This window comes from Condylura cristata, unplaced genomic scaffold (genome assembly GCF_000260355.1).
Source record: "Condylura cristata isolate star-nosed mole 26May11 unplaced genomic scaffold, ConCri1.0 scaffold00025, whole genome shotgun sequence".
Taxonomy (NCBI): domain Eukaryota; kingdom Metazoa; phylum Chordata; class Mammalia; order Eulipotyphla; family Talpidae; genus Condylura; species Condylura cristata.
The window spans coordinates 27,326,340-27,339,574 of NW_004567126.1; the positions used below are offsets into that span (position 1 = coordinate 27,326,340).

General features: G+C 57.9%; 1 protein-coding gene across 2 annotated transcripts in view; it reads left to right on the top strand.

Annotated features, from left to right (window-relative positions):
* Positions 1-10,234, top strand: part of MLLT1 (myeloid/lymphoid or mixed-lineage leukemia (trithorax homolog, Drosophila); translocated to, 1) — a 55,920-nt gene extending 45,686 nt beyond the window's left edge. For both annotated transcript variants that reach the window (XM_012729836.1, XM_012729837.1), the window contains 6 exons: positions 4,053-4,140; positions 5,633-5,741; positions 8,343-8,442; positions 8,744-8,815; positions 9,022-9,093; positions 9,292-10,234. In XM_012729836.1, coding sequence (XP_012585290.1) covers positions 4,053-4,140; positions 5,633-5,741; positions 8,343-8,442; positions 8,744-8,815; positions 9,022-9,093; positions 9,292-9,420 — 570 coding nt within the window. In that variant the 3' untranslated portion in view covers positions 9,421-10,234. The remainder of the gene's footprint in view (positions 1-4,052; positions 4,141-5,632; positions 5,742-8,342; positions 8,443-8,743; positions 8,816-9,021; positions 9,094-9,291) is intronic.
* Positions 10,235-13,235: the final 3,001 nt, after the last annotated feature.

The window sequence follows — 13,235 nt, forward strand, 5'->3', positions numbered from 1 at the left end:
CCCATCATCCACTTCTGTGCACACAGCTAGGTCATGGGAATCTCACGTTGACAAGACTGGTCTTCTAAGTCTAGGCCAGAGCCCCTCTGGGAGTGTGTCCTGTCCGCGTGAGAGGCTCTTGCTCGCTCTGCAGTCGTATTTCAACTTTCTGGAGAGTGCTGTCAGAGACAGCATGAGCCACAAAGGATCCAATAGCCAGATAGTTAATGAGGTGGCCAGGCCTCACTTGAGGCCTCGCTGGCAGTGTCCTTTTTGAGCATTGTGTTTGGCATCTGGCAGTCAGAGAATGGGTGCTAAGATGGATAAGCAGATAAAAGGACTAAGAAAGAGATAATGATATGCTAACGGATAAGTGGGCTGGGGGTGGACAGAAGATTGCGTGGAATGAATGAATACCCGGGAAGAAGAAATAGGCGGACAGGTAGTTGAGAGATGGATGGTGGATGCATGAGTTGATAAGTGGGGTGGACTAATGGGTGGTTAGGTATATGACTGAGTGGACAGATAAATGCATTAGTAAGTGGGCAGGAGAGACCTGAGTGGATCCCTAGCTAGGTGCTTGGGGGGTAGATGAGCAGTGAATGCTGGGGACAGGCGGATGGGTGGGTGCATGGAGGGGTGAGTGATGGAGTCCCTCCCCTTTCTCACCCATTCCTCAAGGCCCTTTTACAATTTCCAAGTCTTCATTCTCCCTCGGAGGGAAAAGTTTTGCCTCGAGTTTTGCTATTTGAGTTCCACTGGGACTCTAAGCAGCTCCCAGAGACAGAGCTTATCAACAGCACCAGTGCTGTGAGCATGTGGCTTCCAGGGCTTGTGACCCTGTTGGAAGTGACTGACTGGAGTCAACAGTTTGCTTTGTAGGTAATAGTGTGTCGTGTTGACTTAGGGACATACATGGTTGTAAGCACATGTATTCAGTGCTTCTCATGACCAGAATGACACGGTGTCTGCCAGTGAGCCTGAAGATGACAGGAAACCTCTAAACAATTCTAAAGTGCCATCATGGCAGTCCCTCAGCTGCTGGAGGTTCCTGTGGTGCTTGGTCATGCCCCATCCATTGTCAGTGTACTCTGCCCAGCACCCAAAGGTCCTGGGCCAAGGCCCGCCCTCCTTTCTTGCTGCTGCCAGGTGAGGCTTTCTTCACCCATGGCTGATTTACCCATACTTCACTGAGGTGGTGGCCTCCCTGGCACCCTGCCACGCGGACCCGGGTGTCCACACTCACCTCCTGCTGTGATGATCTTCAAGCACCCGGTGGTTGCCATTTGGGTGGGCCAGCACCATGTCCTGAGATCAGAGTTGCTTGAGGAAGCCTGGGATTTCCTCCTGACCAAGAGCTGTGTGCCCCATGCCCGGAGTCACTGCTGAGTGATGAGCCTTAATGTCCTGAGGGCCAGGCCATGCAAAGCATGGAATCTTAGACCACCAGATGGCAACTCGATGTCATTTTCAGCCCTGGGACCTCTGGGAGCCACAGACATCTACAGAGGCAGAGGTGATCCCCTCTGGATCTGGTACTGACTGCCTCAGTCTACCCCTCCCTGAAGGCTGTGTAATGCAACACCCTTGAGGCATGGAGTCAGTTGCCTCCTTCCCCAGGCTGGTGTTTCAGAAGTGGCCAGTCGCTTCTCATCTGAATTCCCACCAAGTTCCGGGCTCCTCCAGCTGCTCCTCATGTTCCTGTTGGGCTGGGCTTGCTGAGCGGCCCAGTCAGTCCTGATCAGCCCAGTCAGTCCTGATCAGCCCAGTCAGTCCTGATCAGCCCAGTCAGTCCTGATCAGCCCAGTCAGTCCTGATCAGTCAGACCCCGGAGTGTTGGGAGCAGAGCAGGATCAGAACCTTCTTCCCCTCTACCTCTGGGCTGCCCATGTGCACTCATGGGCTTTCTGACCTGCGCTTCCCCAGGTCTTAGGGCTGAAACCACTTCTAATCCCCTTTCTCCACTCCTTGGATTTTGGTGGAAGGATGACACGTGCTTCTGAACTCATCAGGCTTCTCTGTTGGGGACAGTGCCGTTTCTCAGCCACCCTGGGACAGGTCCAGCCAGTCCTCTTGGTGGCTCCCACTTCCATCTCTGCTGACCTGAACCTGGACAGTGCCCTTGGGGCAGTTCAGGGTGGGCAGGTGGCAGTACTAGGCAAGATTGACCTTGGGGAAGTCAGGCTAGCCCGGGGTCTCCCATCACTCCTGGCTCCTGGTCTGGTTCTGCTGTTTGTGTTGGCCTCACAGCCAGACCCTTCTGTTCATGCTCGAGCCTTAGGATTCCTGTTGGAGGCATGCCTGTTAGACACTCATGAGCACCCAACAGCAGGGAATCTCTTTTACAGATGGGGAAGCTGAGACTTGAAATTAGGACTCCTTTGGCCAGTTGGTGAGAAGGCTGGGGTCAGACCCAGGATCCTGGGACCAGAGTAAGAACTCAGGTCTGCATGCTGTATCTTCTCTGACCAGGTGCACGCCAGGATCAAGCAATGCCGCTGGCTGCCTCCACCCTGCCCCCCCCCCTTCTTTAAAGGGAAGGTGCGCAAAGTGACTGGCCCATGTGCTTAAGCCGCTAAGTTCCTCCAGTTGGTGCGCGAAGGCAGAACTGGGCAGACCCTGAGAGAGGACAGGCTTGTGATTCTGAGGTGGCTGCCCTAGGATGTGCTGAACGGAAGCAGACTTCTAAGCTTTAGACTGCTCTTCTCCGCTCTGCGCATGTGCCTCTGGCAGAAACTGGCCTAGGAGCAAACGCTACCCTGTTCTGGCTCAGTCTCAGCTTCCAGGCAGGTGTCAGTGATCAGTTCCTGTTCACCAGTTAGCATCCCAGCGTCCATGGTCTTAGTTTGGGCCTTTACTGCCCCCTGGTGGCAAAGTAGGGTGCACCGCTGCAGGAAGAAGGGGTTATTTGACTGGCTGTGGGTGTAACATGGCCAGACTCCAGTCCAAGTTGTCCTCAACTCCTCTCTCTCTCACCCAGACACACATGCGTGCGTACACGTCATCACCAGAGTAGCATGTGAGATCATTTTCTCTGCATCTGAGGGCTGTGAGGAAATGGGAATCAGTCATACTGAGCAGCAACATGGGGCTGGGGTCTTGGTCTCACCGGGGCTCCCCAGCTGGTCATGTTGGACCCTGTCTGGAGTCCACCTGGTGAGAACAAAGAAGCCATGGCCGAGTGTAGCGTATGGTCAGAAGAGGACCCGCTGTATCTGTCGCTGCTGTCTGCAGGAACCCGAGAAGAAGCTCTCGCAGCATCAGCCACAGGGCAGCCTCTGGCCATGTGCTCATGCGCTCATTGCACCTGAGACCTGGCTTGGTGGAACCATAGCTCTGATAAATGGGGGCTCAGGATGCGATACTCCAGGCAGCCTGGGGTGCTGCCGCTGGTGCCGTCACCTCCATCCACCAGCTGATCTGGGGATAGCTGTTGAAAGAAGGAAATGAGAAAGCAGCTCCTGCCCTGTGAGACCCCTGCTGAATTTTATTCTCTGGGAGGAAAACAACCAAGAAGAATTGTATTATGTTTCCAAAAGTTTATTGCACATATAAGACAATATTGGTGGGGAAAAAAGAAAGGAATGAAGGTATGAAAAGGGAGAAAAAAGAAGTGATCAGAATGAAAAGCTGCTTCTGTGCATCTGGCGTCTCTGTCCCAGCCCTGTCCTCTAGCCCTGCGGCACCAGCGCCCACAGGCAGAGGAGCAACCACGGCCCAGCTGCCCTCAACCTTCCCCGGCCCCTTCCTCACGCCAAAGTGCTCTGGGTCTCCCAGAGGTTTTGATGTCCTCAGTGGGGAAAGAGAGGTTCTTTGCATTTTTGGATAATTTCCTGGGACTGGAGAGGAAGTGTACAGAGGTGCAGGGTGTGCTGCCTGGGACCCAGAAGCCAGGTCCTCGTGAACCCTCCTGTGCGCCTTGGCCTGGGGGCACTGGGTATGGCACCGCTGTGCTGTCAGGTGTGTAAGTCTCTGCTGCTGGGGGGCATTTAGTGCCCGCTTTTGCTTCTTTGCATTGAAAGATGGTTCTTTTCTTCTTTCCTCTCTGGTCCGCCACTCCTGTTGGGGTTAAGTCCGCCCAGTCAAGCCCATCCAACTCCAGCTCCAGCTCCGACTCCAGTTCGGATTCGGATTTTGAGCCATCTCAGAACCACAGTCAAGGTGCGTGATGAAAAGGGACAGGGTGGAACAGGCAGCCTCTTCTGATGGCTCACTGCTTTGCGAGCGCCATCCCCACCTCCCCACCCCTGCCTGGCGCATGGGATCCTGAATTTGTTACTGAGTCAGAGGGATTCATAAATAACTTCCCCAAGTGAGTTACTTCATGGGGGCTCACGCCGTGTGAACACCCCAAGCTGCTGCTGCTGCCACTGCCAGCGCTGCCACATTTCACTGACAACCCAAGGGCAGGGGGCGCCTGCGCGGAGGTCATGCCTGAGTTGCCCCTACCCTGGTGTGACTGCTTCCCCAGAGTAGGCCCCCAGGACCTGCATCTGTAAGTTTGTGGGCGCTCAGCGGCGGGTACTTAAAAGTGAAATCAGCATGTCAACTAACCCCATCCAGGTGGGACGTGTAGGGCTGGTGTCCGCCCTCCAGGCTCTCAGCCCTTCCCTTCAACGGCACCCTTGAGCCCGCCCAGCCCACCTTTGACTCCCACCTGGGTGGCTATCGCATGTTTGATTGGCACTCAGGCTCGAGCCACCAGCAGTCTGCCTGTCTGTCTTCTCCCCGAAGGCCACCTACGGACATGAAGCCCACTTGGCTGGCCTAGCATAGCCGAGAGCAGAGAGGCCTTCCTCGGGCACAGGTCTGGCCCTGTGTGCACAGCCTGCAGGACCCAGGCATATGAGGGCAGCAGGGGGCCATCAGCCTAGCAGACGCCAGAGGCATTTGTGGGTCCTCCCCCACTGCCTGAAATCCTTTCTCAGGGCTTGGGGGGAGCTGGGGGAGAGGAACGCAATGCAGGGAGGGTCTGGCTCAGAACTCAGAAGCCTAGTCAATCACTGAAAGGCCTGGGGGATGGGGTATGAAGCCCGCACTCTGAGTGTTCTTATCTGTGGGAAGGGAGGAGGAACCTGCTGAAGCAGTGTCACGTGACCAAGGTAATTGAGGGCTTTGTGTCCCTCTGTTGCCTTGGTAACAGGAATATAAACCAAGATGCCGTCTGTAGGGGACTGGAACTGTGTGCCTCTGGAGAAAGGGGAAGACACTGGGCCAGGAGCAGCCGAAAGGGGCTGCCGAGGGCTGGGCAGGCCTGAGTAGGGCGCAGGCTGGTGGGAAGGCTGCGTGGCTCTGGCTCTGGCTGCTCTCCTGGGCCCGGGCTGGCTCGGCCTGCGCTAGGCAGGAACTTGGATCTCAGCTTCTCTTTCGGCTTTGGCAATGGAGGGGCCCTGCAGTCCTGCCTCAGGCCAGGGGTCAGAGGCCTGTGAGCAGAGCCAGGAAGGTAGGGAGGGACAGGGAAGCCAGGGGGCTTCTTAGGAAGGGGGTGGCCTCTGGGGCATTCGTCAGAGATGGACAGCAGGCCCCACCATGCTGGAGGGACTCCTAGGTGGGCTTGTGTGGGCTGCGGCTGGGGTTGTGATCCTGAGATGGAGGACACCCCATAAGGTGCAGCAGGAGTCCTGAGCACATTTTCTCTTCTTCCCGCCCTCAGGACCGCTGCGCTCCATGGTGGAGGACCTGCAGTCTGAGGAATCTGATGAGGATGACTCTTCGTCAGGCGAGGAGGCCTCCGGCAAGACGAATGCAGGGAGGGATTCCAGGTGCCCACTGGTGGGGAATGAGTGGTGTGGGGGTGACCAGGGTCTCCCTGGCTCTGTGGGGACTCTGGGAGGTGGAACCAAGAGGACCTCGCTCTTGGGTGGGGCACAAGGAGCCATGAGCTTACAGGTGCCCTGTGCCTGGATGCTGAGGGGGTTCTGGGGATCCCGAGCTCTCTCCCAAGTAGAGGAACTGTGAAATCGAGCGGACACCAAGACTTCCCCTCACAGTCGGCCTGAGTGGCATTTTTGCTGCCATCACTGGGAGGTGTGGCTGCCTGGCAGGGTTGGGCAGGTATTCAGGGAGAGAAGTACAGCACCGTCCCGGCAGGGGGTGGCCAGGTGATCCTCGTGTGTGGTGGAAGTGGGTAGTAGGCTCTTCTGCCCTCGGACCAGGGGACTGCAACCGCTCCCTCCAGTCCTTTCTCACGTGGGTAAGGGCAGGGGCTGAGAGCAGACTAGAACTTAGCCTAGGACCTGCAGACACCCAGAGTGGAGAGCCACTGTGGCCTCCCACCGACGTGGAGAAAGTGGCTTCTGCCCTTGCCCCAAGCATGGCGAGCCACGGAACCTCCTCTGGACTGCCCAGAGCCTCAGAGCTAGTGTACCTCAGGGAGAGCTGAGGCTCTGCCTGGGGCCGACAACCAAGGTCATTGGTGCTTTTAGAATGGGAAGTATGGGCAGGGGCCAGGTCTAGCCCCTCCGCACCCTGCCATGAGTTGCAGGCCTCAGGGGCTCTTTTTAAGACCAGCTGGGTCAGTGGGTCTGTGCCCAGCCAGGTGCGGGAAGCCGGTGGGTTGCTGGTAGGCATTCCATGTGATGAAACCGCCTTCCCAAGGCCTCTGGCTGAGAGAGTCGTCTGGTTTTCCACACATGCAGTGGTTCAGGCGAGGAAGGTGGAACTTAGTAGACAAATAAGGGGGACCTCATGTCTCCTGGGACAGAGTTAAGTGACCCCTGCCTTGTTTGGTGCAGGTGACATCCAGTGTGACTTCTGCTGGGTTTTAGGAGCAGGGGTCTGAGCAGGCCTGATGGACATGCCCTATACTCGCGTGTCCTTAGCACAGAGGAGCACCTTCCTTGGGGCAGATTGGAAGGTGGGTGGAGCTCCTCGATGCCGGTGCACATTCATTAGCAGGGCAAGGGTACACGGACGGTGACACTGGAGCTGAGGCCAGGGTGTCCAGCGGCTCCCAGCTGGCCCCAGCTGCTGCCTGCTGGTCCCAGGAAAAGCGAGAAATGAGGGGCTTGCGGGGCAACAAGGCCACGCCACGTCCTTGTGCTGACAAGCAGGCGTTGCCTGGGCAACAAGCAGCAGAGCGCCTGCCTTTCCTCTGAGCGAGCTGGGGAGTCAGGAGAGCCGAGCTCTCAGCCTTTGAGCAGAAAGAGGGGTTTACCTAGTGGATGGACCACCGGACTGTGGGGAAGATGAGGTGAGCAGGAGGGCCACTGTCCGTGGCCAGTCTACGAGGGGACACTGTTGAGTGGAGGCCTATTCGAGGCAGGCGGAGGCAGGGACAGGAAGAATTTACTGTGTCTGAAGTATGCGGTGCAGGAATAGTTATCGGGGCTCCCTCTTACTGGAGGGACTGGGGGTCCCAAACAGAGACTGCCCAGGGAGCTGGGGATGACTAGGGAAACAATGGGGAGGGCAGGGCCATTCTGAGCCAGGGAGGGTTTGGGGGGCTGGGAAAGATTTGCTTCCTCTTGTGTTCTCCTCCCTCCTGGCTGCGGAGAGCCTGGAAACAACTAAAAGGCATCAGTTCCTTTTGTCCAGACTGAGATGGAGAGAAATAGGACCATGCTCACTGGAGCTTTTCGGTTTCCAGTTTGCTGGGACTTTGCACATTGAGTAGTCAAGTGCTTCCCTCCTGTGACAGTAGTGGACATTTGTCACTGAGCTGGCCCCAGCCCTGCCTGAAGCACTTTTCAGGAGCTTCCATTTATGGATAAGGAAATTGAGGTAGAGACTGAGGGACTTGCCTGGTCCCTCTCCCCGCCCCCATGAACTGCCACCAGACACACCCCATGCAGGGCCCATCAGATGGAATGGGACCCTGGGGTCACCCATGGAAAAAAGCCTGTGGCCAGACCCACATGCACCTGGCTCCAGGGAAAGCTGCTGCTTGGGCTCTTGTGAGTGAGTGAACTTAGGGGTCTAAGCAACAGGACCAAGTTCCAGGTGCACAACCCTCAAAGCCCAGGTTGGCTCATGGTGGCGTCACATCCTGGTGCTCTGACCCTGACAGATCCGCGCAAGGGTGACTGGAGCCCTGCCTGGGTCCCTAGGGACTTGCGGGTTTGAACTGCTGCTCTTTGGGGGTCTTTGCCCTTTGAAGGTGTCTCAGACTCATTGTTTTGTTTGTTTTGTTCTAAGTCATCAGTAGCCTCCTGCAGCCAAGGGAAGTTGGTCTCCCAAGTCTGGGGCAGCACTTGGCGGCCACAGCCCAGAACATGGGTTGCATGCCTGACCCGCAGGGAGGGGCAGAGCCTTGCTGGGGCAAGTCTGTCCTGAGCGGTTCTGTGGGTGGGCACTGCCCTCGGGGGCCCGCCAGGCCCTGGCGCATGCTGGCGGGGTGCACAGCTGCCTTATCCCATGATCAGGTTGAGCTTCAGTGACAGCGAGAGTGATAACAGTGCTGATTCCTGCTTGCCCAGCCGAGAACCCCCTCCCCCCCAAAAGCCACCTCCACCCAACAGCAAGGTAAGCATGGCGGTGTCCTGGCAGCTTCTGCCCAGAAGGGGTCCTCTGGTGGTCAGCTCTCAGCCCTGATTGGATGGCCTGGAGGTTGGCCATGGGCTAGACTTTTGCCAGTCCTGGCCCTGGGGTTTCCTGAGGGTCTAAAGCTGAGGGTGGTGAGTGGAGAGGGAGGCTAGGGACACCCCCAGGCCCCAGAAGTATGTCTCCTCCCTGGAATGTACTGTCCTTGGAGGTGACTGGGGAGATGGGGACTGGGAGTGCGGGGCCTTGGCGAGCGCTCAGACATACCTGGGTCTGCCTGCAGGCGTCAGGCCGGAGGAGCCCGGAGTCCTGCAGCAAGCCCGAGAAGATCCTCAAGAAAGGCACCTACGACAAGGTGGTGGGCACAGGCAGGGCAGGTGGTGGGAGGGGGCCTCAGACTCTCCAGTGCCCCCAGACGGGGTGGGCTTCTTGGAGTAGGCTGCCATGACCCAGGCAGGCCATATTGAGGGGCTGGTCCTGGAAGCATCTGTCACCCTCTGTCCTGGGCTGGCAGCGAGAGGAAGCTCAGCCGCCCCCTGAACACCCGTCTGCCACCCCCAGGCCTACACAGATGAGCTGGTGGAGCTGCACCGGAGGCTGATGGCTCTGCGGGAGCGCAACGTGCTGCAGCAGGTACTGGGCGGAGCCCCGCACTGTGCATGCCCGGCTCAGGGCACCCGTAGCCGAGTCCCCGGGGGGAGGTGCCCGTGAGGACCCTCTTGCTGCAACTGCAGGGAGCCTCTTCCTCCTTTCTCGGGGGGTCCCCGTGTGGGGACGAGGGTGCTCCCAGCCTGCCTCCTGTCCCTGAAGCACCCTGCCACTGCCTTCCAGATTGTCAACCTGATTGAGGAGACCGGTCACTTCAACGTAACTAACACCACCTTCGACTTTGACCTCTTCTCCCTGGACGAGACCACCGTGCGCAAGCTGCAGAGCTACCTGGAAGCAGTGGCCACATGACCCTGGGCCGGGTGCCGGACCCCTGTTGCCAGGGTCCTGGGAGGCCGTGTTCGGGCCCCGCCCTCCTTCCTCTCTCAACTCGCCTGCCCGCAGCACTGCCTTAGTGACCGCCCTGTCCTTGGCCCACACGGCCAGCTGCACTTTTCCTGTTGGCTCCCGACCCACCCTCCCCACCACCTCATTGTCGGGAGCCCTGGGCCAAGGGGGGGCCAAGCCGGCGCTGCTGCTCTCTGCCACTCAGGTGCCATCACCTGGCCCCCCTGGGACGGTGGCTTGTGTGTTGCAGGCAGCGCCTGGTGGCGAGGGCCTTCTTGCCTGGCCTTGGACGTCTCCCTCCGCCCCTAGCCCTGCTCCCTAGCCGGCGTGTGGCACAGGTTCGCCGCCGGTCTTCTGAGCAGACAGGCACCACCTCCAGCCTCTTCAAACGGTCCAGAACATAGCCCTGCACCCCAGGACCTCAGAGGGCTCCGGCGTGTGTCTGCAGCCAGCTGTGCCAGGCCTGGCCTGGCCTGGTTCTTGTGGAAGCAGGACCTGTCCCCTCTGTCGGCGCTCACTGTGCTGGGGCTCCATGCTGTATAGTTCTCTCTATATTATATATATATGTATGCACTGTAGGTACCAGGGAGGTTTCCGGGTGTGCGTTTCCGTGGCAGCAATGCACGTGGGGGGTGGGGGGTGCGGCGGGACTTTTAGGTTAAGATGTCTCCACTGGTCTTGTTAGGCTGGAGCCCAGCTGGGCCAACTGGGGGTTCCTGCTGGCTCTGCAGGCTCGGGGAGGGTTCTCCCTCTGTGGTTCCCAGGGCGCCTCGTCCTCCCGGGCTCGGAGGGCACAGCTTCAGCCTATGAACACTACAGAGGGCAGCAGGGCCCCAGGCGCTGCCGGGCACCGGGCCAGCTGGTAGCCGTCCCGGAGCGGACTCCCGGGCCCCAGCGGGGTCGTCGTCCTCCACCTTCCACAGGAGCCACTCCCCTCCCCTTGTCGGTTGAGTCTTCGAACTTTGAAAATATGAGCTTTTGCCAAATAAGACGGGATCATTTGTGGAGTTTTTCGGGGCGCTCAGAGCCAACCCCTTGTGCCTGGGCCCCGGCCAGCAGCAGGCCTGACTCGGTTGGGTGACCGGACCCTCCCAGGCACGCTGTCTAGTTTTGGCCTGGCTCCCACCTGTGGTTCACAGGTTCAGAGCCCAGAGACTTAACTCCTCGCGCGCCTGAGAGTCTCCAGGGCTGCGCCGCCTCCTCTTCCTCCCGCCTGCCTGCCCTTCTGGGGCCAGAGCGCCGTGTGGAGTCAGCCCCCTTTGGATGGGTTCCTGGGAACTCGGGGCCTGTCTGCTCAGCCCCTGTCCTCCCAAACCTAGACTCAAGGCGTTCCGGTCCCCTCCAGCCCCCGGCTTTTGCCCGGAAGGAGATGTGGGAAACAGGACTGGGAGCCCTGAGGTGGACTTACCTTCTCCAGCCGTCGGTCGACCTCCGCCTCCCCCGAGTTGATGAGTTCCAACATGGGGAGCACCAACTCCAATTCCTTGTGGTTCCCGACTCGTGTCCCTGCTGCAGTTCTGTCTGTGTGGCAGAACCCGAACACTCCCTGGGGAGCCCCATCTCCAAGACTTCCCAAGCACCAGCCTTCCTGTGAGATCCCCAGGACCCTCGGGAAGGCTTGAGAACTTTCAGAGGAAACTGCTGTGACTCCTCAACCATCTGCGTTGATTCTCTCCTGACCCCACTTCCTTGAGGTTATTAGGAAGCGGGCAGGCCGACGTGACAGACTCGTGCTGTCACTGTCCGCTTCCCCAGGCAGGCCAACAATACTCCAAAGTGGGGCTCCTTTCTTCTCTGGAAACTCTAAGACATTGGACAGAAGGAACTGACCTGGCGCGGGCCCAGAGGCCACCAAGGGGTCTCTGGCAGAGCCTCGGCCCGGGGCGCTGGTGTTTCTCCTTCACGAGGATCTCCTGGGAAGGGCCACAGGTCCTCCTGAGCTCCACGCAGCAGCCTGGACAGCCCTCTGGATCAAGGATCCCCGGAGGCAGCTGCAGCAAGGCCAGGCCGTCCAGCCTGCTCAGTGGCAGCTGCTTTCTCGCCATTCGGCTGTTTCCAGGGCCTTCAGAAACACCCACCCGTTTCTCAGTTACCTCTGGCCAGAAGGCCCCAGCACTGTCCTCTGGAGCTGCTCTGGGCCCAGTGTTGGCCCCCTGACCACCTCATCAATATGCCAGGTAGCCGGGCCCCCCACTGCAGCATTTGCAGCTGCTCCCCCACACCTCACCCCGGCTGCCCGGCAGCCGGGCCAGCGAGGGCTTTGGGGACACTTCCATAGGAAGGGACCGGCACTTTGTGATTGCCGTGTGTTTAGTGTTAAGCCCCTGCCCCCAGTGCAAATCCCTGTGTTTTGCTATCTCCTGAACAAAATGTAAACCAACACCTGAAAGCAAAGGTATTGAATACCTTTCTCACCCACAAGGGTTTTTACAAAGAATGTGTCTCACTAGGAACTAGGACACTCACTGGCCCGAGACCAACTCCTGGATAAAAGGAATAAGGAGAATCGTGTTTGTAATAAGTTACAGGATTGTTTTTGTCCTGGATTTTAAACTTTTTTGTTAAATTGTGAAATTATGGAGGAGTTTTATAGAAAAAAAAGTGAAATAAAGTCAGATGGGAAAGCAGACCTGTGTATCACCTCCTGTGCTGCTTCCTCGTGTCGTGGGGCTTGGGTGAAGGCACACAGTGGGGTCTTGCCCCCTCTTGTCCCAGTGCTTCCAGATGACGAGGAAGAGGAGAGAAGACTGGGAACAAGACTGGTGTGCAGCGATCGTGTGCGGACAGGGAAGGGGAGCAAGGTTGGCATCCTAGAGGAATAGAGAAGGTACCGCTAGGAGTCTGATGAGCTGGTGGGGGTGGTTTTAGCTTCCACTTTGGACGGCATGTTCTTTCTGTGGAAGCAGATGGCGAAGTTTGGGTTGAAAAGCAAGCCTATTTTCACAAGATGGGTGAGTGGATGGGAGGGAGGAAGGAAGGGCAGATGGAATAAAGACAGGTGGAGGGATGGATGGATGGACAGATAGGTGGATGGATGAATGGGTGGAGGGTAGGTGCGTGGATGGGCAGTGGCATGATAGAGGCTAGTAGGAAGAAGTGGGCAAAGACATCTTGACAGGAGTTGGGGTACCCATCTTCCAGTTTGTCCAGTTTCTGCCTGAAGTGGCAGAATTGCGAACCCCAAGGAAATAGCTCTTGCAGACCCTGTTACGCATACCTGTCCACTTGGTGCCTCCCGCCTCCCCAGACAAACACACGTTCCGACCCTGAATAGTCAAGCCAACACCCTCCTGGCTTCCCTTCCTGCTACACCTGCAGTTTACTGGTCTCGTTTTCGTCAGTCAGCAACAGCGGGGACGGCAGCTGGCCACAGCAGGTTACTCAGGAGAGCTCCCTCTCCCCGCTGGTAACTAAAGGTGCCATTCCAGCATGGGGCAGTGGCTCCCTGGCCATGTCTTTCAGAGTAAAGCTGCAGGCTTTGGGGGGTTGTTTCCGACCTGAACACCTGAAGTAGGCACCGAGTGAGCAAGGGTCCATGGCTGTACCCATCATGCAATGTGAAGATGCTTACATGTAAAAATAAAATAGGGCTTCCTACCAGGACTCACTGTGCTATGAGACTTCACACGAACACTTCACAGGTGCTCCATGAGGTAGGAACTGTCAGCATCCCCAGCAAGATGGAGAAACAGCAGGTCTCCTCCATGGGGCGTGGTCTCAGGCCCTTCCCTTCCTTGGACACGCCTCAGGGTGACACAAACAGTTGGGTGTCCCGCACA